We start from the raw sequence: 22877 nt of genomic DNA, 5'->3' as shown, positions 1-22877 counted from the left end.
ATTTAACAGTGATGTTGCTGTTGACTGATTACATCACGTTCTATGCTCTGAATACCTGCCTTCATTGGCTGTCGAGAGCACGTGGCATTATGATTGACATACAAAAGCGCATTGCAAACTCGATTTGAGTTTGGTGGAATTTGAATTTGTACTTTTGTATTATGAAAATATGCAGCATACTTGTGGCTGCACATTTATTTATTTATTCCCCCCTCCCCGCTCGTGGTCGTTTACTTATGTGCCGGGAATTTCAAGCCTGTGCATGAAACCTTAACCCTTCAAAGGATTGATAAATTTTACAGCTCCGAGGGAAAGTATCCTGTCATTTAACACGGAAAAAGTGTATTTTCGTCCGGGAGAAAGTGTATTTTTAACTGGGAAATCCGGAAAAAATCCGGGAATTTTTTTTCCTTGTCCACGTATACACCCTGTTATACTTCAGCAATGGAAAGCTTGGTAAGGCAGTTACCTTTTATTGTAACACTTAAACATGTTTTGTTAACACAGCCATATCCACAGCATAACGTAAACATTTTAGCTTCACTTTGTTTGTTAACTTGTTGTATTTCGTGAAGTAACATTCCTGCCAGTAGCGTGTTTGCGTTTCTGATTTAACATTTGCTTTGGTAGCCAACAATCAAACTATCATCTCAGTTCTCCCCTCAATAAGCATCGCAAATTTCATCAAATTTTGTCATGTCCATTAAATTGTTTAGTGTCTGTGAACCCTCAAAATTTGTCCACTACGTCTGCTGTAGACTTTGACAACTGCCAGTGTCAAGTAATTTCTCCACCTGGGGCTGATTAATTCAGTTCCACGTTCAGTTACTGCATGCGAAGCACCACGTGCTTAAAAAAAAAAAAAAGTGACATCTTACCATGTGATTGCTTGAGCTCGAATAAAAATTGGAAAATTCTGACTGAACACAATGTGCAGCTTGCTTTGTTTTCTGTTCAAACACATGGCATGTAGCTTGTTCCATGTATCTCAAGCAGTCTCAACTGCAACCAACATCAATGTGACTTTTGCTTAAACAGTTCTAATGATGGTCTTATTTAGTGCATTATCAGCATTGTCTCATGGTTTTTTTAGCTGTTTGTACTGCTGTCGTTTCCTCTGACAACTGCTGGTTTTTGCATGTTGCCCCCTACGTACCTCGTATGTGCGTTCTGGTAACATATTAAGTTTCTTACTGCAGACTTCCATACGGTCCAGTGTTTAGCTTCACATAGTTCCAGTGTTTAGCCCCACACAGTTTCTCAATAACAGGGAAATCAGTAGAGGTCCTGTAAAATAGTCCAGTATGACAGCTGCAAAACTTTCACACTAGAACATGCCAGAAAACAGTATGAACCATGTGGATTGAACAACTCGTGCAAACTCATTCTGGCATTTCCAGATGAAAAATCGTACTACTCAGTTTCTTTCTTTGAAACAAAAGTAGACTATGCTTTGTAACCTGTTTTAAAAATTCAAAGAAAAGATCACAATATGCTGTAGCTCAGCACATGGGCAACATAATCCTCAGAACTTGTATTTGGAACAAGACATTGCGTAAACTGCAGATGTGCAACTACATAGCAGACAGGTGTCCCTAAAATGTCAATATAAATATTTCACTTAAATCTATAAACAACATAAATTGAGACTTCCTCTTAAAATTAAACAAACAGTAGTGAAAAGTTCTTAATCTTATGGAATCATAATACACCGTATGATGCTCCCACAACATTTACACCCGAGTGTTTGTTTTTGTTCAGTGTTTCCTTTACTAACATTGTGCATCTGAAATTATGTATATTCCTCTATTTCGCATGGAGTTTGCTTCGAAGGGTTATTAAATTTGTTGTTTTTGTTTCAGAATCTGATTTCAAGTTGCTGCAAAACTCGGCACAGGTCTTTAACCTTTTGTCAGATATTCCTTCGGGTGTAGACGATGTTGACAAGCTTCTAGAGGTAACGTAGCTTTTAAATTATTCTTAGAATTGCTGTGATATACTTCATGGTTGTTAAGCTTAAGCTGTGTCTCCTGTTTTAGGTATCTTTTAAAGTTGCTGGTTCTCTGAATGATGTGGTAATAGAAACACACAGACGACGACACCTGGCGTATTTGATGGCTGATAGTGGTGCTTTGGTAGGAAATCCAGAATCTGCTTCAAATCTTCCTAAACAGCATCTCAGCAGGTTTGCTAGATTCATTAACCGAATTATCAGGAGGCTGTTCTTTTATAATTTATGATGTTACAATGGCTGATGTTTTATTTCTTCTACATCTGCAGTTTATTAAAAACTGTAATGAAACACTTCATAAATTATGTAATTTAGAAAATTTGAAGCAACTGTCAGGCTGAGGTTAATTTGCATGTGATGAAATGTGGTGTTGGCAGACAGTTCCGACAATATATTGTGGAGCAATGTAAGGTTTTAAGTAAAACCTAATTAGCTAGTCATTTTGGCTGAAACCAACTAGAAATTGTCAGGTATGTTGCATTCACCAGTGCGGAAAATTTTGTGAGGGGTGGAAGGGGGAGACGGTTTGCAGAAGAGATAGCTACTTCAAGAAAATTCTTTGTGGTTAATGGGCAGAGTTATTAACTTTAAGTATCTTTTTTGCATCAAATAACCATTCATAATTTTTCGCCGTAAATTATGCTTCACTTAATCACCAAAAGGAATGGTTCAAAACTGGTTAATTGTTAAAAGAATATCAAATGAAATTGAGGTTTGAAGAACCGAATACGTTTTAAAAGACACATTTGCCATTTTTGAGTGCCAGACATGTCATTCTACTTAAATCATATATGTAACATCCTTCACATCATATAAGTGGCTGTATGAAATAGTCCTGTAGCCTTAACTCTGGGTTTTGCATTTATATATATAGTGTGCCCCACCTAACGTGAACAGTGTGAAACTGCAGTGCAGTGGAGAGTTCTTTCATACTGTCAGAAATATAAACACCTTGTTGGAATATGTGCAGAAGGTCAAAGGGTCTCGGCAGTTTCTTGTGTAAACTTGAAGTCAATTTATGCAAGGAAGAAACTGCCATTAGAACGAAGATTATACATAAAAACAGATCCCCTGTGAAAAAGCCATAAAAGTAATTTAAGAATTAAAACACTGATAGCTAAATGACAGCTGATGAATTTGTTAAAGGTGAAAGTATAAACTTGTTATATAGCAAGCTTAGAAACATATTTAAATGTTTCAAGATTGATTCAAACAAGTGGTATAATTAGGCCATATTTTGATGACATCAGTAGGGAGATGGACAGATTTAAGTGATGCCAGAAATGAGAAAGCGGACAAACTTTGATTCCAAAGTGATAGAAGCCTGCAAAGCATCTGGATTGAGAATGATTACTGTTTGTTAGACAAACAAAATTGTTCTAGTACCATTGACATCATACCACAATTGACGTCAGAGTGGAAATTTATGAAATAAAACTGAAATTTTAATTTATTTCCCTTAAAATTTACAGTTTGTATGAAATGTAAAAAGTTCCTAGCAAATTTGATAACATCAATGATAGAATGTAAAATCACTATTACTTAAGACATTAGTCATGCTTCTGTGTGAATATCTCAAACACTAATGCCTTTGTGTAGAGTGTTCTACCTTGGAAATGATCATTTAAATAGGTGTTACATCAAATTTTGAGTGACTCGGGAAGCAGTGCTTGCAGAAGGGATGTCACTAATCATATGAAATTAATTAATTCAACCCACCCCCCACCTATAAGTGTCGTGCTTCAATTTCATCGTTTGTGTCATTGCGAGGTCTGAATGTCAACACTTGACACATAGTCATGTCTTCTGTTTTAAATGCTTATTATGTACAAGAATGTTTTCAAGTTTGTAGTTGGGTATCTGTGATACTGTTTGTGAAAGTACCAATTTTTATAGTTTTATTTTTTAATTTACAAATGCTTAAATCGTACTGAAAGACTTGTTTTCATAAAAATGCATGTTTCTTTGTTTTTTATTGAAGACCAGTGTTGAAACAGGAGAAAAGTTCTATATTTATTTACTTCACTCATTTATTACATATAAGTGCGTGTGTGTGCATGTTTTTCCTGCTCTCCACCCAAAAAAATCTCAAACCCAGAATGCATGTTTGTCTCAAATGTAGCATATCTTATTTATGAGTAGTGTTTCTTCAACTCAGTTACTGCTCAATTGTTCAAAACTTTGATTTTTGACTTTCAAATCAAGCTTGTGACATGCAAGACCTGTTTAAATGGATTTGTCAGAAGCCAATATTTGCTGTTACACGGCGTTAAAAACTAAGTTTTTGCAAAATTTACATTTGCTCTCGGACAGTTAAAGCAAAAGTCGATAAATGCAAACTGGGCTTTACTTATGAGAGACCTGAAGGGAGAATGATAATGTAGGATATCAGTGTAAATTATGTGAGTTTCCTACAAAGAAAAAAGACATAAACTGTAAGTAAACACTTGCTACCAGAACCAACAAGGTAAATAAATTAGTGGTTTAAACAATAACATGAACTCTTGATTATTGCTCAGTTTCAGCCAGCTTTGTCACGGAGAAGGAACATAAAGAAAAAAGCAAAAAAGAAAGAATACCGTTTCGAAAAAGTGCAGCATAAGGAAAAAGATGCCCAGACAGTGCGTGTGCCGCAAAATTTTGAGAAACATCAGACATGTCCAAAGACGCTCTTAAAAGGAACAAGATTTCGAGGAAAAATAAATTAATTATCTGTAAACCAGGGTGTGCAAAGTTAATGCAAAAATGTTGTATACAGTAATGGAGGAACATGTAAATGTGGTAGAGCTCTGATGTACATCTACATCAATACTTCACAATTCACCTTACAGTGTGTGGCGGAGGGCGTACCCAGTACCAGTCATTTCCTTACCTGTTCCACTTGGAAATAGAATGAGGGGGAAAAATGGCTGGCTGTATGCCTCCAGAGGTAACATAATCATTCTTCAGTCAGCTTCAAATGCCAGTTCCCTAAATTTTCTCAATAGTGCCCCTCAAAAAAGAATGTCACCTTCCTTCCAGGGATTCTCATTGGAGTTCACAAAGCATCTCTGTAATACTTGTGTGTTGTTCGAACCTACTAATAACCAATTTAGCAGCCTGCTTGTAAATAGCTTCATTGTCGTCCTTTAATCTGACCAGGTACAGATCTCAAACACTCGAGCAGTACTAAAGATTAGGTCGTACTAGCATCCTATATGGGGGTCTCCTTTACAAATGAACCAACTGTTCTTGAACTCTCCCAATAAACCAAATTTGATCATTCATGTTTCCCATGACAATCCTCACATGCTTATTCCATTTCATATTGCTGTACGGTGTTAGGCCCAGATAGCTAAATGATATGACTGTGTAAAGTAGTGCATTACTAATTATATGTCCGAAGATTACTTACTTGTTTCTTCTGCTCATCCACATTGGCTTAAATTTGTCTACATTTAGACGTAGCCATCATCCATCACACCAACTAGAAATGTTGTCAGTCATCTTGTATCTTCCTACAGTCACTCAACTTCAACTTCGTACCGTACAGCACAGCATCATCAGCAAGCAACTACAGATTGCTGCTCGCCATGTCTGCCAAATCATTTATGTATATATATGCCTCCTCCCCCGGGGTCCCACAGTCCTTTTGTGGGTACGTGTGTGGCACGCATGGAGCCCCGAGCTATTGCAGTCTACTTTACTTTCCAGGCTGCATTACCATCCCTGTTCCTGTCCCTCCCTATCCTTACTCCTTTGTCACTGCCCCCTCTTTTCCCTCTTAGCGGACTTCTTTATGTTGGCCTGGCTATCCTCCTGGCTTTGTTTTGGTCTGTGCTGTTGTTTACTTTGCTGTTTCCATCTCCTTTTTGGCGTTTTTGGTGTCTTTGGGGTTTGACCTCCATTTCAAAAATTTTCCGTCCAGTGTGAGCCATTTGGGGATGAACTCCCTACCTAGCTTCCATGGTGCAGGTTCCTCTCGCCCTCCACTCCCCTTTCCCTTTGCACCCTGCCCCCCCCCCCCCCCCCCCACCTCCCCTCCTACTAGGTCACCAGCACGGTACCCAGTCTGTGTGGTGGGACTGTTAAGTACCCACTTGCCTGAGCCCTCTAAAACCACAGGGATCACACTGCTAGTACCTGAACTGTTAATGCCTCGTGTATGCCCAGGAGTCGTTGCTCATCGCTTTGGGGCACCAGAACTCCCAGCAATGGCCGCTGTGCTAAGAGTGGTAGCAGACGTGACACTCCCACCACCACCACCACCACCACCGATGAGATGCTTTAAATGCTTATGGTTTGTACACGTCTTTCCGCTGCACTACTGATCCCCTCTGCGGTGACTGTGGGCACCCCCTCCATGAGGAGAGTGCCTGTGGTCCCCACCAGTGTGTGTAAATTGTCATGGACAGCATTCTCCACGTTCGCCTGTGTGCCCGGTGTTTGTGAGAGAAAGGAGGATTCAAGAGTACAAAACCTTAGATTGGCTCACCTACACTGAGGCTTGTCAAAGGTATGACTGGCTCCATCCCGTGTCTGTCTTCTACTTTTGCTTCTATTATGTCCATTCTGAAAGCTCCTTGAATGCATGGTGAGTCAGCGGCTGTTTCGGATCCTTGAATCCCGCGACCTTTTGTCATCGACTCAGTGGTTTTTGTTGTGGCCGCTCTACGGTGGATCACTTGGCTTGGTGCACCTGGAGTCTGCTATCCAGTCAGCTTTTGCCCATCGGCAACACCTCCTTGCAGTCTTCTTTGATCTGCATAAAGCCTATGACACCACCTGGCCCCACCGCATCCTCACCACCCTTCGCGAATGGGGCCGTCGTGGCGCTCTGCCCAGTTTTTCCCCATCGGCAAGAAAATGGGGTTCCACAGGGTTCTGTACTGAGCGTCCCTCTCTTTCTCATAGCCATTAATGGTCTGATGAGAGCTGTTGGGCCGACAGTGTCCCCCTCTTTGTATGCTGACGATTTTTGTATCTACCTCGCTTCCTACGTAATGGCCACTGCAGAACGCCATCTACACGGGTAATCTGCTGGACGCATTCCTCTGTCACGAGGACACACCCCCCCCCCCCCTCCCCCATCTGTCATTGTGGATCGATGTTGACTGTGGATCACATCGTATGGTGAGTGGAGGGGATGGCAGACCCTCTCGCTACTCCCTTTGCCCCGACTGGATTGGCTTCAACTGGACTTGGTGGTTCAGCCTGGCCTTTTGCCTTCCCACTCCTTTCCTTATGGGGTCTGTTATGTCTTGAGCATCTGTCTTGTCTCCTGTGCTTCTTCCTTCATGCCCCTGTCATTAGTCACTTTTTTTCCCCTCACCTCTTCTTCCATCCTTTTCCTTCCTTCCCTGTCAATAGTTTATCATTTTATGGATATTGTAGTTCCCTCTTTTAATGTGGGATTTTATCGGTTTTAGTTAATCGAAGGTTCCTTCTCCAACCAACCATTTATGTATATAGATAACAGTGGTCCTATCACACTTCCCTGGGGAAATCCTGGCGATACCCTTGTCTCTGAACACATGCTGTCAAGGGTAACATTCTGAGTTCTATTGCTTAAGAAATGTTAGAGCCATTTGCATATCTGTGAACCTGTTCCATATGCTCCTAACTTCATTAACAGCCTGCAATGAGGCACTGTGTCAGTTTCCAGAAATCTTGACATGTGGAATCTGCCTTTTGCCCTACATCTAAAGTTAACAATACATCATATGAGAAAAGGGCACACTGAATTTTGCACAATGCTTACTAAAACCATGCTGATTTGTGGACATACGCTTCCTGGTCTCCAGAATTTTTCTTTTATATTCAAACTGAGAATATGTCTAAGGATTCTGCAGCAAACTGATGTAAGTGATATTGATCTGTAATTTTCTGGGTCTGTTCTTTTGCCCCCACACAGATGTCATCAGCACTTTTTTCCAGTCACTTTGGACTTTGCACTGAGCGAGAGATTCGTGATAAATGTGGGGCCACTGCCGTAGAGTACTCTTTGAAAACCTAAATTGGGATACCATCCAGAATTTGTGACTTACTTATCTTCAACTCTTTGTTATTTCTTTATACCAGATATGCTTATTACTGTGCTGTCCATACTGGAGTCTGTCAGAGGGTCAAACTATGGTACGTTTGTATGATTTGCCTGCATGGGTTCTGTGCCAAATCTTTTGCCAAGGTATGATTTGATAGTAGTAGTATGCTTCATGCACAGATCTTTTCACAGATGCATGAATCTCTACTAACCTTTACCTGTTGTCATTTGCATGTACTTTTATGAACCAAGAGTGTAACAGCTCTGCTGCTTCTGTATCCTCCTAACTTTGTTATTAAACAGTGGTGGGTCTTTCCATCCTCAATCCACTTACCAAGCACATAATTCTCCATACCATGATTTACAATCTGCTTAAACATTCCCCATAATTCCTTCCGTCCATCTTAACTGGAATTAAGTGATGTCAGTTCACTGTCTAAATGAGATGCTAACTACTACTTATCTGCTGTTTCTAATGGAAACACTCTCCTAGCCTTTGTAACTGATTTATTAACTTTCTTAACCATAGTTGATGATTGCTAATCCCAGTTTCTATACAGACGTTGTCAATAAGGTGCTGCCTATTTGTAACTACAAGGTCTTAGGTATTTCCACTGTGTGTGGGCTGTCAAACTAGCTGCTCAAGATAATTTTTCAGAAAAGTGATCAGAAGTACTTCACATGAATATCTTTACCCCATGTAATGAGTCCGTAGACATCACGGTCTGTACTTGGTAGGTTAGTCACCTCCAAGTCGTTTTGTATGATCTGGGCATTTATGTGCTACTGCACCCAACTAGCGGGCTAACCAAACTTAATTTGACTAACGTGGACCCTGTATTGCCTACCAGTATGGCTGTCCTTAACCAGAAGATTAACTGGGCCTAAAATCCGCATAATCGTACACAGACCCAGAAAACGGGGAGTAAACTTACCAAGGTTGCCAACACACACCTCCCTCCTGGGAAAATTACGGACATACACCTGATCTCCCAGCTTACCTCTGATGGCTTGCCGATAATGGTTATAACGGCCAACTTGTTTGTTGTGGACCCTGAGAATATTGGGCCTCACATGATTCCAGTTTTCCTTGACGACCTGAGGGGTGATATCCGTAGGAATTAATTCTTGACTCCCCCATAAGTTCGAAAAGGGGGGGGGGGGGGGGGAATTAAAAGAATAAGCAAACATCAAGGAAACAGGAGTACCCTGTAAAGCCTCCTGGCTGGCGATATTGAAGGCAAAGCTTAGCCAAGGGAGACTAGAATCCCACTTACTGGGAGACTTCACATGAAAGATAATCAGTGCGGATTTAAGGTTATGAGTGACCCTTTCCGCAAAGGACCCTTGCAGATAATATGGAGTGGTAGTTACATGCTTAACACTGCTTTGAAAACAGGAGGCCTTGAAGGGAGCTGAAAGAAAGGCCGGTGCATTATCACAGACACTAAATATGTTTCTTAAATGTGCTATGGTGGTGACGATGACAGCAGTCACACTAAGACTTGGAAGAAGCCAGGTAAACCTGAAAAACGAGTCAATAATAACTAATACATACCAATGGTCTCTTTTGGTACAAGGTAGGGACCCCACATAATCAATATAAAGTTTATCCGTGGGGCAGGATTCATGCTCAGAACTAAGGAACCCCTGTTAAAGAGCATTTGACACAACTGACGCAGAGAAACCATTTCTCTAATGTCTCTGTCAATAGACCATCAAGTCAGATGCTCCTTAATCTTCTGCAAGGTCTTATAAGTTCATAAATGCCCACCAATCGAGTTGTGAAAATAATGGAAAACTGGGTGTATTAGGGTGCTTGGTAGACAGATCTTAATCTCCTTGGTACGTCCCATCCTTTTACACAAAATGCTTTTCCTGATAATGTATCATCCAGATACTCGCCCACCAAAAGCCGTTTCTTAATCAGTCCCCAAGTGGGGTCCTGCTCCTGATGGTTGGCAATGTCACTAAACAAATGAGGAATACCGCCTAACACAACACAACTAAGATTGCCTTCCGCAGCTCCTTGGGTGCCCTCACTAGATGGTTGTTCAGTAAATATACAGCTGAGGACCTCCACAAGTTCATTCTCAGTGCCTCTAATGTGCTTAACCTCAAACTGAAATGATGAAATGCGTACTGCCCACCTCGCAATATGGCCAGTTTTATGCGACCTAGCTAGCATCCAGAAGGCTGGATTGTTGATGTCTAGCTGAAATACTTTGTTAGAGATAAAACTGGTACTTACCCATTGTGAACAAGATGGCCAATGCCCCACATTCATAAACAGAATATTTAAGCTCGGCGCTGGTTAACCAACGAGACGCATGCGCTAATGGCTGCCTTTGACCTTTGAACTCCTGGAGGAGGACTGCCAAAATTCCCGCAATAGATGCATCGGTTCGGACAGTAAATTTCTTATTAAAATCAAGCACTCTGAGAATGGGAGGATTGGCTATAGCTGCCTTAATATGCTCAAACACTGCCTCTTGAGCAGGAACCCACTCAAGACGTACGCCTTTTCAGCGCAGTTCATTTAGAGGAGCCGCCAACTGAGCTAAATTAGGGACAAATCGCCTATAATAATTCGCCATTCCTATGAACTTGGCAATCCCTCGCTTATCAGTGGGCAAGGCCATAGTCCACTCCTGATTGATACGAACACTCTCGCCTGATACTAGGTGACCTAAGAAGGGTACCTGCTGCCTGGCTAATGTCACCTTATTGGGTTTAACAGTCAAACTAGCCTCCTGCAACCTAGCAAAAACTTGCTGGATATGTTCCAAATGCTCTTGAAATAAATGACTATAAATTGCCAAATCACCCAGGTAATTGTAAACACAGACTAATTTAAAGTCTCAAGAATATTATCCAGCAAATGAGTAAGGACAGCTGCACCAGTAGCCAAACCAAAGGGGACCCTATTAAATTCAAAGAAATTCCAATTAGTAAAAAACGCTGTAACATGTTTACGTTCTTCGGCTAGAGGAATCTGATAACAGGCTTGATTCAGGTCTAGCATAGTAAACCAATTAGCCCCGGCAAACCAAGTAAGAGTTACGAAGATCAGGTAAAGGAACTTACTCGAGGACAACTTTCTTATTTAGGCGACTGTAGTAAACAGGCCGAAAGTCCCACCCCGATCCTTAGGGACAAGGAGTATAGGGGAGGCATAAGGGGATGTAGAAGGTCTATAACTCCCTGCTCAAGGATTTTGGAGATCTTTTCCCTTAGTATCTTCATCTTAGGTGGTGAGAGGCGATATGGGTACTGCCTGACGGGAGTATGGTCAAACAGACGAATATGGTAGTCGAGAACACTAGTAAGCCCTAGCCTATCACAGAGAATCTCTGGGAACCTCTCCAACAAACCCCTTTGTTCAGATGCCTGCTGGGAAGACAGATGGGAGAGATCAAACTCGCTAACCTTAGCATCAACAGCCAGCACTCCCGCATCTTGATGCACCTTACATTTAGTACACTCAAAGAACCCGAATTTCTGACCGGAAGCGAACTTGAAGAAAAACGTGTACCCTGAATAATCCAAGCCAAGACCAGATTTACTGATAAAAGCACTTCCCAAATTCGAATCGACCGGCAGCTCGTTAACAAGGCCAAAGACAAGGGCCACGAGAAATCCCCAACTGAGATACTCCCTCGGACCCAACCGTGCAGAGGCAACACCTGCCCGTTGGCAACCCGCCATCTCTGCACCTTAGAAGTGACCAGCCTAAGTCTCGCAAAATGACCAAATTCAAGAAACCATTCCAAGCTCAGTAATGAAAAGGAGCTACCAGAATCCAAAAGAGAACAAATAAGTTCACCATCTACTCGAGAACAAATATAAGGCAGTGGGAGGTGATGATCAAGCAGTGACACTGGCACACCAGGGTTTAAGGGCTCGACCCTGGGGTCGCTGCCCAGCCGGGCATCATTTATTGACTCTGGGTGTCCGCAGCTGAGCACAAGTACGAACTAAATGGCCTGTTGGACCACACCTGAAACTACGCTGTTGTTCTCCTTTAGCAGACCGACCTGATTTTGGTAATCCAGAGTTCCCCTCAGTGATGCCCACGGGCTGAACCTTAACCTCATAGTGTCTATCGTCTGAGAATGGCAATGTGGATATTACTACAATGGCGGCACAAAGTTCTTAAGTGGAGGGATGACCACAAAAAGAAAATGTGACCTATCCACTGCCCGCATTACCCTCAGGACAATTGAAACTAACTCCCATTCTGGTAAGTCGACTAACAAGGCCACACAGGCCGTCATAACCATTTCCAGGTATTGATGCAACTCCTCCCTATCTTGCTGCATCTGCCAAATATAGCGACATGACAAGCTGTTTACGAACTCCCGTGGTCGATCTTTTGCTGATGAGTCTCCCTCAACTGCTGCAATGAAAACTCTTCTGCCATAGCTCTGGGTACCAAGGTCCTCAGTTCACCTCTAGTTAAAGGATACCATAGAGATAAAATTACCTGATGCGCAACACCAAACGCATCAGTGTGTTGCTCAAGGCGAACCAACAACCATAACAACCTTTCAGTTTGCTTGAGTTGGTCTATAGCTAATTCTGTGATGTCTCGAAACAGATACACCAGATGATTAGGCAATTTAGCAAACGCCCCAACTAACCCATTGGAGAACATAAGGGCATTATTCCCGGGCTCACTAATGCACCGCCCAGAAGGTAACAAATCTTGCTCCCCGGTCCTCTTCCCATCAAGCTCTAAACATGTGACCTTAAACTGCAATTCGTTAACCAAGGATACCAGTTCAGTGGTTGTTCCCTTATCATGATCCTCTGATTTTAATGGCTATAAGTCAGATATCCGGTTGGCTAAATGTACCAATTGCGCTCGTACCCTGTCTGACTGCCACTAGGTTGAGTGCTCTCTAAAAAGCCGATATTGTCCTCAAGACTTCTGACAGCTTTAAATAAAAACTCAGTGGCTGGCTTTCTCACCCACAACATCCAGCGTATTGTGAACCGGCTGAAGAACATTAGCACGCAAGCGGGCTGCTAAGTCCAGAACACTACCAATGAGGTGGTCCTTCCTCAATAGGCCAATCCTGGGGCACTACCTGACAGCCATTATAGAGTTGATCACCTAAAATAAGACAAAACACCAAAGGCAGAAATCGTAAAACAGTAACAGAGTTTACCAAATCACCCAACAGTAACTGAAATAGCGATATTACAATTGTAACTATGCTCTGGTACCAGTTGAGACCTGAAGGTTAAGGAAGGCAGGATTCGGTTAAGATTGTGGATGGGGTCGTAATCAGTTACTATTTGTTCCCTTTAGCAATTACAAACGTTTATTTATTGCTGAGTCTGGAATTATCATTTTAAAATAAAGATAACACACATTATTAATGAAAGAATAAATAACTGTGTAATTAATAGTGTTTTCTGTGAGTTACAATTTACCAAATGAGCATAAAATACTGACATAGCAAATAATGTTTTAAAAAGAAGCCAATGTGATCCAAATTAGAATTTTAAGGCAAGTAACCACAGTCATGGCTGAAGAAGGCTTTTAATGTCAAGAATGGCAATTATAAAAAAATGTAACAAACACACTGTAAAACAGCAATGCAGTAGCAAAGGTTAATTTAAAGAGACAGGCAACTGATCACCAAACAGGTGAGACAAAATGATGGTAAACTTGGTAGCACAATAATTTAAACCTGCTGTTATGCGAAGAATAGCAATTATAAAAAAAAAATCTTAGAAACATACAATAAAACAGCAAATACAATAATAAAACACAAGGGCCAGTCACAGACGGTGCACCAGGAATCGACCTCTGAGTAGATCCGGCAAAAAACACTTAGACGAGCAATGTGATAGGCAGCCAAGAGTTGTGTTCACTTCACAAGATAGTAACTCAGACTAGTGGCAGTCTAACGAATGACTAATGATAATCTTGCTGGACTACCTGACGTCCAATAAACCAAAAGCAAAGATCTAAAAATATGCCAGAGCCGGAACGGGCGGTCTGGCCTCTGCTCGCAGAATACTGTGCTTAGAGCACCCAGAATGAGAAAGGAATCACTGCCACCAGAGTAGAAGAATCGCCAACCAACTTTCCATCAAGAAAGCTGTCAAAACTACACGCCGAACTGATCAGCAGCAGCAAGGCGAGGAAACGTACACTGCCGTTACATACATTAACCTCCAGGGCAGGTAACTGGGGCGTTAGCAGGCATGAGGCAGGAAAAATACCGTTGGTTGAACTTAACAAATAGTAACAAACAGAACGCAATAGTAATTAGAAGTCGAGAAAAGCTAATCAGATCCGCTTTCCCCAAGCACTCCAATCGCTGCTCTTCGCCTTGGCTACACTATGAGCAGCAACACGAACCCAAGTTACTGGAGAATCGCAAGATCTCACAATGGTGGTTTCTCTACTTGAATCCAAATTCACTCAACTGAAAGCTTGCAGGATCCGGTTTACGATGAGGTAGTGTGCCCTCGTGACCACAGGCTTTCGATCCGGCAGTCCATGTGCTCCACCAGTGCTCCCAGCATGTTCTCGTACTGCGTGGACATGGCTCCTCCTGAGTCCCCCTACGGAACTGCACACTGACTTGACCTGGAAGAACCATGACATCACCCCTAAGATAGGGCCATAGTTACTACATATAAATAACCACCGCTGCTGCCACTAATGAACAGGCAAAGCTTGCGAAACCAAATGGCACCAGGCAGCACAAGAAGAAGACAAACAACTGCAACCATGTCGACTAAACGATATGGTCTGGCCTCCAACAGAGGATGGAAACCTACAAACAGCACCAATGCGAGCTGCAGCACGGCTCAGCCACTCTGTGGACATGTATCGGTCAACAGCTGGAGGCTGGCTGACTGACTTGGTTACACAATTTGTGTATTGACTCATTGCAGAGCACGGACAAAGGAAAGGATTGTATTTTATACTTGGCTTCACACAGGAGTGAAAGGATGCAACCAAATTGCCTCTGCTCTATTGGATTTTCTCAGACCCTTGGTGTCCCAGCCAGAAAATGGTCCAAATCAAATTATTTTCTGACTCCTGTACTAGTGAAAATGCTCTCAGGGGGCTCAGCATTTAGTTGCTGGGTACGGGCTAGGCAACCCCGGGGTCCCTGAGCTGGGGACTGGGAAGCACCACCAGTCCTCAATACCGTAAGCTCTGAGCGTGCTTCAACGACCACCGTCAGGCCCGATGGTGGAACGTTGTATGGTACAGAGCCCGGGGATCTTGGCTTAACTGCCTGGGTCGCGAGGATGGTATAAACCTCTATTTAAAAAAAAAAAAAAAAAAAAAAAAAAACCTCAATCTCAAGGTGTGCTGCGCGCCGTGGAGACGCATGGCTGTTGAGGTAGAACAGTTGCTAGCGGGCGACCTCTGGGGAACATGCCGCCCCCTCTGTTGTATTGGGCTTACCCAGGCAAGCGGGGCTCTGTCTGGGTGGACATTTCTTTCCCTACCATGAAAAGAAATACAAATAGTGCACACGCACGAGTCTCTAAGAAAGGAAAGGTCAATGCTTTAAAGTATGACCCCCAATCGTTCCCTTCCCTGCCGACACCAGGGGAGGAACGGCGGTCTAAATTATCTGGTGCGACATATTCTCCTCGATTTCTGGTTTGCAGCCGAACAGATGGGGACTCATTTCAGACCACAAAGCCTCAGTTTTTTGTGGAAAATTTAGAGGGCTAGTTCGGCGAAGTTGAGGGCATGTCTAAAATGAGGTCTGGAACAGTCCTCATACAGACAGCATCCCCAGCAGTCATGGGCATTGCTTGCTTGTGACAAGCTTGGTGATGTTGCAGTCTCCATTACGCCTCATAAGAGCCTCAATATGGTTCAGGGACTTACTTTACGTCATGACCTGTTGTTGCAGTCTGATGACGAGCTCCATGCAAATCTGGAACGCCGCGGTGTCCACTTTGTACGACGTGTCTTCAGGGGGCCTAAAGATGGTAGGGTCGCCACCAGCACCTTCATCTTGGCTTTCGAGGGTGGCACCCTGCCCGAGAAGGTCAAGGTGATGATATATCGATGTGATGTTAAGCCTTACGTCCCTCCTCCCATGTGCTGCTTTAAGTGCTGGAGGTTTGGGCATATGTCATTGAGATGTGATGCCAACCCCAACGTACCATGTTCGCCGCCCCCTGTTTGTGTCAACTGCAGACAGAAACATTCACCTTGCTCGTCAGACTGCACGGTTTATCAAAAAGAACAGAAGATTATGGAGTATAAGACCTTGGACAGGCTCACTTACATAGAGGCTAAACGCAAGTATGACAGACTTCACCCTGTGCGCGTTTCACCGACGTATGCTGCAGCAACTTCGATGTCGCCATCCCTTGCGATGAGCCCCCAAGCTGTGGGCCCTCCAGCTCGGCTGTCTATTCCTGCCTCCCTGGTAGTTGGGAACACCCTCTTCCGTTGCTCCCTTGTTTTCATCATCAGGAGTAACAACTCCTCGTTCTTTGGGGACTTCAGTCCCCACCTCTGAGCCGGAGAAGTGCCCGGCTCCGCTCGCGCAGAAGGGATCACTTGGTGCCCTCCCTTCCATGGTTACTGCCCCTCCAGATGTCAGCCAGTGGCTGAAAAAGCCACCACCTGAGGGCCGTAGGGCTTGCAGGTCTTCCTCGGTCCATGAGACTGGGTCAGAAAAGCCCACCCAGCGTAATAACCTGAAGGACAAACAGGACCCTACCAAAAAGAAGAAAAAGCAAAAGGAGAAGGACATAGAGACAGAAAAGGAGTTCACCACTGCACCTGAAGATGATGTGGAGCATCTAGCGTCCACTCAGGACCTAGATGTTGCTAGACCCGCAGCTCCTGTGGCAGTTGATCAGGCTACTTCGCAATCGGTGGCGGCGGGCGCTTCTAAGGTGTGACATATCATCCCCCCCCCCCTGTCAGATACCATTATCCTTCAATGGAATTGCCGTGGTTTTTTCCACCACCTTGCTGAGTTGAAACAGCTTTTGTGCCACTTCCCTGCCACTTGTCTGGCCCTACAGGAAACGTGGTTGCCTGTTCGGTGGACCCCCTCCCTCTGTGGCTACCGGGGGTACTATAAGAACCGCGTAGAATACGACAGGGTGTCTGGCAGTGTCTGTGTTTATGTTCTTGCCACTGTTCCTAGTGCCACTTCACACAGCTCTCGAGGCTGTGGCTGTTAGAATCCGGGTAGGAATGGAGCTTACCATCTGTTTACTCTACCTTCCCCCGGATGAGGTTGTCCCTCTTGCTGACCTTGTTCGCCCAGCTCCCCCTGCCATTCCTCCTTTTGGGGGACTTTAATGCCCACCACCCTTTATGTATGGGATGAGGCCCAGATCTCAGGCCAGGGTAGGAACGTTGAGGCTCTCTTGGCACAGCAGGACATTTGCCTCCTTAACACTGGTGCTCCCACATATTTTAACATGACTCGTGGCACATACTCGGCCATTGACCTCTCTCTTAGTAGCCCAGATCTTCTTCCATACCTCAGTTGGAGGGTATACGACGACCTCTGTGTTAGCGATCACTTTCCTATCCTGGTTTCTCTTCTTCAATCCCAACCCCCTGACCAGCTGCCACGATTTTCTCTTTGTGGAGCTGATTGGGCAGCCTACACCTCAGCTACTATGGCCATTGCTCCGCTTCCTGGTACATTGATTTGGCAGTGGACGAGGTCACTATGGCCATTGTTTCTGCTGCTGAGGCAACTGTCCCCTATTCTTAAAGTACCCTAAGGCGTAAGGCAGTCCCTTGGTGGACACCTGAGATTGCAGAAGCTATCCGGGACTGCTGGCGAGCCCTGCAACAACACCGGCGTCATCCTTCACTAGGGAATCTTGGTTGCCTTCAAACGGCTGCGGGCCTGGGCTCGGCAGTTAATCCGGTTGAGCAAACAGGACTGCTGGGAATGATATGTTGCCTCCATAGATTCTTGCACCTCCCCATCTCAGGTGTGGTCGCGGGTTCAGCGCATTTTTGGCTTTCGCCCTCATGCGTCTGTCCCTTGCCTTTCTCTTCAGGGTACATTTTGTACTGATCCAATCGCCATCGCCGAACATCTGGCAGAGTACTTTGCTCGTAGTTCCGCAACAGCAGGCTACAGTGCAGAATTCCGCGCCATTAAAGGGCAGGCTGAGCGCATGCAGTTGTCATTTCGCACGCACCGTTGGGAACGATACATCACCCCGTTTAGTGAATGGGAGTTCAAAAGTGCACTTACAGCTTGCCCCGATGCCTCTCCAGGTGCAGACCGAATTCACAACCAGTTTCTTCGCCATCTCTCGGCGCACAGTCGGGGTGAATTACTCACCCTGTTTAACCGCATCTGGACAGAGGGCGTTTTCCCAACTTGTTGGCAGAATAGTGTTACCATCCCGGTGCTGAAACCTGGCGCAGATCCGCTTGTGGTTGATAGCTATTGCCCTATCAGCCTTACCAACGTTATGTGCAAACTCCTGGAGTGGATGATGAGTCAGCGGCTCATGTGGATCATTAAAGCTCGGGGCCTCCTGGCCCAGCAACAGGGGGGCTTCTGTCAGGGCCACTCAGCGATCGACAATTTAGTCTCGCTAGAGTTGGCTATTCGTACGGCTTTTACTCAGCGAGAACATCTAGTTGCTGTTTTCTTTGATCTTCAGAAGGCATACGATACTACCTGGCGTCGTTGTATCCTTGCTACGCTGCACGAATGGGGCTTACATGGGCCACTTCCGATTTTTCTACGGAATTTTCTCTCCAATCACTCCTTTCGAGTCAGAGTTGGCACGTATTTTAGCTCTGCTCATATTCAGGAGAACGGTGTCCTGCAGGGCTTGATTCTCAGTGCTCCCCTCTTTTTGGTGGTGATTAATGGTCTTGCGGCTGCGGTTGGCTCATCGATCTGTTCCTCTCTATATGCCGATGACTTTTGTCTTTATTACAGTTCCCCAAGCATCAGTGTCGCTGAACGGCGGCTGCAGGGAGCTATCCGTAAGGCACATTTTTGGGCATCCAACCACGGTTTTCAGTTCTCAGCCTCTAAGACCCGAATGATGCATTTGTCGTTGTCGAACGGTCCACCTCCATCCAGAGCTCTACCTTGCCAATGAACTCTTTCGTATTGAGGGGACGCATCACTTTCTTGGCATGCTGTTTGATGCTCAGCTCACTTGGACACCTCATCTTCGCGAGCTTAAACAACGGTGCTGGCGGCACCTCAACATCCTTCGCTGCCTCAGCCACACCGTTTGGGGGGCTACACGAACAACCCTCCTACAGCTCTTTAAGGCCTTAGTCCAGTCCCATCTCGACTATGGGAGTGTGGTCTATGACTCAGCAGCACCTTCAACATTGCAGATCCTCGACCCGATTCTCCATTGTGGTGTCAGACTGGCGACAGGTGCCTTCCGCACTAGTCTGGTGACTAGCCTTCTTGTAGAAGCTGGATTCCCTCCCCTACGATTCCGCCGACAAAATTTGCTTGCGTCGTACATCGCCCGCGTCCATGCCTCGCCCTACCACTCAAACCACAGGCTCCTTTTTCCATCTTCTGCTCTCCCCTCCCAATGACGGCGGCCTTGGTTGGGTCTCCTGATCGCGGTCCGCGTTCGTTCCCTTCTCTCGTCATTCAAGTCCTTTCCTCATCGTCCGTCCTTCCGGCCCTCTTCTTCTACCCCTCCTTGGTCCCTCCCTCGCTTGCGGCTTTGCTTGGATTTGTCCTGCGACTCCAAGTCCTCCGTTCCACCTGCCAGTCTTTGTCAACTACGGGAGCAGTGTTTTCACTGCGGAGCTGACTGCCCTTTATCGTGCACTCGCTCACCTTTCCTCCTGCCCTGGGGAGTCTTTGTCATATGCAGTGACTCCGGTCAGCCGTACATCACAAGGTCCGCAATGTCTGGAGCTCTGAATGGTCTGTCTTGAACATACCAAATAAGCTCCGTATGGTCAAGTCGTCCACGGCCGTATGGAACTCATCCTTGAGGGGCACGCATAGGGACTCAGTTGTTCCCTGCCTTCTCCGAACTGGACATGCTCGGTTCACCCACAGCTATCTCCTTCGCCGTGAGAACCTGCCTAAGTGTCGCTGTGATGCAGGGCTGACAGTGGTCCATCTTCTGATGGACTGCCCCCTTTTAACCCCCTTGCGGCATTCCTTTAATTTACCAGCTGCACTTCCTTTAATTCATGGTGACAATGCCTCTATAGCTGACTCAGTTTTAAGTTTTATCCGTGCAGCTGGGTTTTATCACTCGCTCTAGTGTGGGTGCTCTCGCATGATTTCTCAGGCTACACCCACTCCAGTGACTTTTGTGACGTGGATACCAAAATAGTGTCTTTCATGGTAACAAGTTGTGTTGGTACCTCTATCAACGCTTTCCAGCTGAGAGTTCTTCGTTTGTCATTGAGTGGTTGACCTTTTACCTGATCCATCAACCACTGTAGTCTGTTTTACTCTAGTCAACTATTTGTTCTGCTCCTTTTAAGTGTCCTCTATTTTGTGTTATTGCGATGTTCATTTTAGCTCTGTACCCCTTGGTGTTCCCTCCCTCCGGGTGCAGAGGTTACACTTTTACTGTATAGGCCTTTTACAAGTACGTCTGTTTGGAAATGGGGACTGATGACCTTGGTATTTAGCCCCCATCAAACCCCAAAACCAACCAACCAACTAGTGAAAATAAAAATAAGGTAATGATGCACACTAATAGCTTTTATGGAAGAAAGCAGAAAATTTAATAATAAGCTGGTACATTATTTCTGTATTCATGGTCATAACTATAATGTGACAATGGTAGTCTATAAAGACTGATGGAAAAAGGAAGGTATTCTTTCACCAACTGAAAACTGTAAAGTGCTGGAACAACATGGCATTGTCAGTATACAAAATAGAGATAGGGAAGTGAAGCACCTGAAGTCCAGTGCACTAAAAGCCCTGTGATTTAAGATGCCTTTCAAAATAACTGCTCAGTGAGTGACTGCATATGAAAAGTTTGAGGAGGACATATTTTTGTAAGTATTGGACACTTCCAATGATAATCGTATTGAGGTTGAGTTTCCAAAATCCAGAAACTGTTGTACATTATTGTATTTCTATCCAAAATATAAAGTAGCTTTCTTTGTAATTAATGCTAAAGTTAAAAATCGGTTAAAATGTGTTAACTTTGATCATTGCATTTATCGACTTTTAAGAAAAGTGGGACACTTTGTCCCTCTATTCTGAAACAAACAATGTAATTTTTTTAAAAAGAGACACACACACACACACACACACACACACACACACACACACACACACACACACACACACACACACACATGAGCAGTTCTGCCTGCAAAAGCTATGTTAGTGTTAAAGATAAGTTACGTAACTAGTATTTTGATGTATTTAAAAAAAAATGTTTCCTCAAATGTGGTTTTTTATGTTTGAGTTTTTATAAAAACACTCCTGACTTACCAACTAAGACAACTGTAGTCTTTCAAAAGCCATTCATGTGACCACATAGTGGAAAACTAGTAGTGATAAAACTGTACTGATCTTAAACGGTGTAGGTCTTTTACATGTCTTGTATAAGGTACAGATGCAGCCTTAAGTAGACATCTTGAATAATAACGTAGTGGCTGCTCCAGTAAACAATTGATTTAATGATTGGTTTAATAGCGTATAAGCACAATAGGTTAAATATGTATTGTGAAATAAAAGTTGCATCATTGATGGGACCAAACATTCCTGGTCCGTGAATAAGTGACACAGTTAATGGTTTGTCAGATAAGTGGAAGGTATAAGCCCACAGTTAAAGCATGCCACGAATCCAAATAGACAACAGTGGCCGAACATAAGTTAACCATCATAAATAGGGGTACAATCCCTCCAGAGCGTGATTTTGCAACTAATGTAAAAGGGGTGTCCAAAAGTAACGAGCTGGAGGTATAATTACAGAAACCAGTACCTGTTTGTTAGAAGTAATTACCCTGGGTGTTGAGACACTTGTCCCACTGTGTCACAAGGCGGTGAATGGCTGTCTCACAACATTCCCGAGGCTGTGATAACCAGTTCCACACTTACAGCTGGACGTCGTCATCTGAGGTGAATTGTTTGCCCCTCGGAGCCTTTTTAAGGGGACAAAAAATGGCGTAATCACAGGGGGAGAGGTCTGGACTGTATGGAGGGTGGCCAAGAACCTCCCATTTGAATTTCTGTGACTGTGTTGGTTGTATGAGGCTTTGCATTGTCGTGGAGCAGAATGTCCCCACGGGTGAGATTGCCTGGTCATTTTGATTGGATCGCTTGGTGAAGGGACATTCACTGTTGTCCCATGCTGCAGGAAGTGAATCAGAAGGGGGCCATCTTGGTCAAAGAAGAGGGCAAACAGTTCACCTCGGATGACAACATCCAGCTGTATGTGCTGAACTGGTTGACATCGCAGCCCCGAGAATTTTGTGAGACAGCCATTCATCACCTTGCGTCACAGTGGGATGAGTGTCTCAACAGCCAGGATCAATACTTCTAACATACAGGCTGTAGTTTCTATAATTATGCCTGTGGCTTGTTTCTTTTTGAAAGCCACTTATAATGATTCACTGTATTTAACCTCATGATGTGGCTTCTAGGCTACAAAACCAGTTAATAAACAAATTATTTGTAGGAGCAGCCAAGTGCATGTTATTAAGTACTGGGCTTTTTGTTAAATAGATTTCACAAGAAAATGTTGACAGCTAATAAATTAAAAATTTGGAAGGTCTGGGAGAAATCCTTCCTTTACATGCAAAGCTGTCATTGCAATTCACTGATAAAATCCAGATTACTTTATATGCTTTTTACTATGCACACTTATTTGTATTGGGCAAGGAAG

At 44.1% G+C, this 22877-nt stretch overlaps 1 protein-coding gene across 1 annotated transcript in view; it reads left to right on the top strand.

Annotated features, from left to right (window-relative positions):
* LOC126480830 (small G protein signaling modulator 3 homolog) overlaps positions 1–22877 on the top strand; it is a 166414-nt gene that overhangs the window by 69503 nt on the left and 74034 nt on the right. The window contains exons 8-9 of the mRNA XM_050104174.1: positions 1863–1957; positions 2040–2185. Of these exons, the coding sequence (XP_049960131.1) occupies positions 1863–1957; positions 2040–2185 (241 nt within the window). The remainder of the gene's footprint in view (positions 1–1862; positions 1958–2039; positions 2186–22877) is intronic.

Source organism: Schistocerca serialis, chromosome 5 (genome assembly GCF_023864345.2).
Source record: "Schistocerca serialis cubense isolate TAMUIC-IGC-003099 chromosome 5, iqSchSeri2.2, whole genome shotgun sequence".
Taxonomy (NCBI): domain Eukaryota; kingdom Metazoa; phylum Arthropoda; class Insecta; order Orthoptera; family Acrididae; genus Schistocerca; species Schistocerca serialis.
Note: the sequence above shows the minus strand (reverse complement) of the source record. Positions and strands in the feature narration are given on the sequence as shown.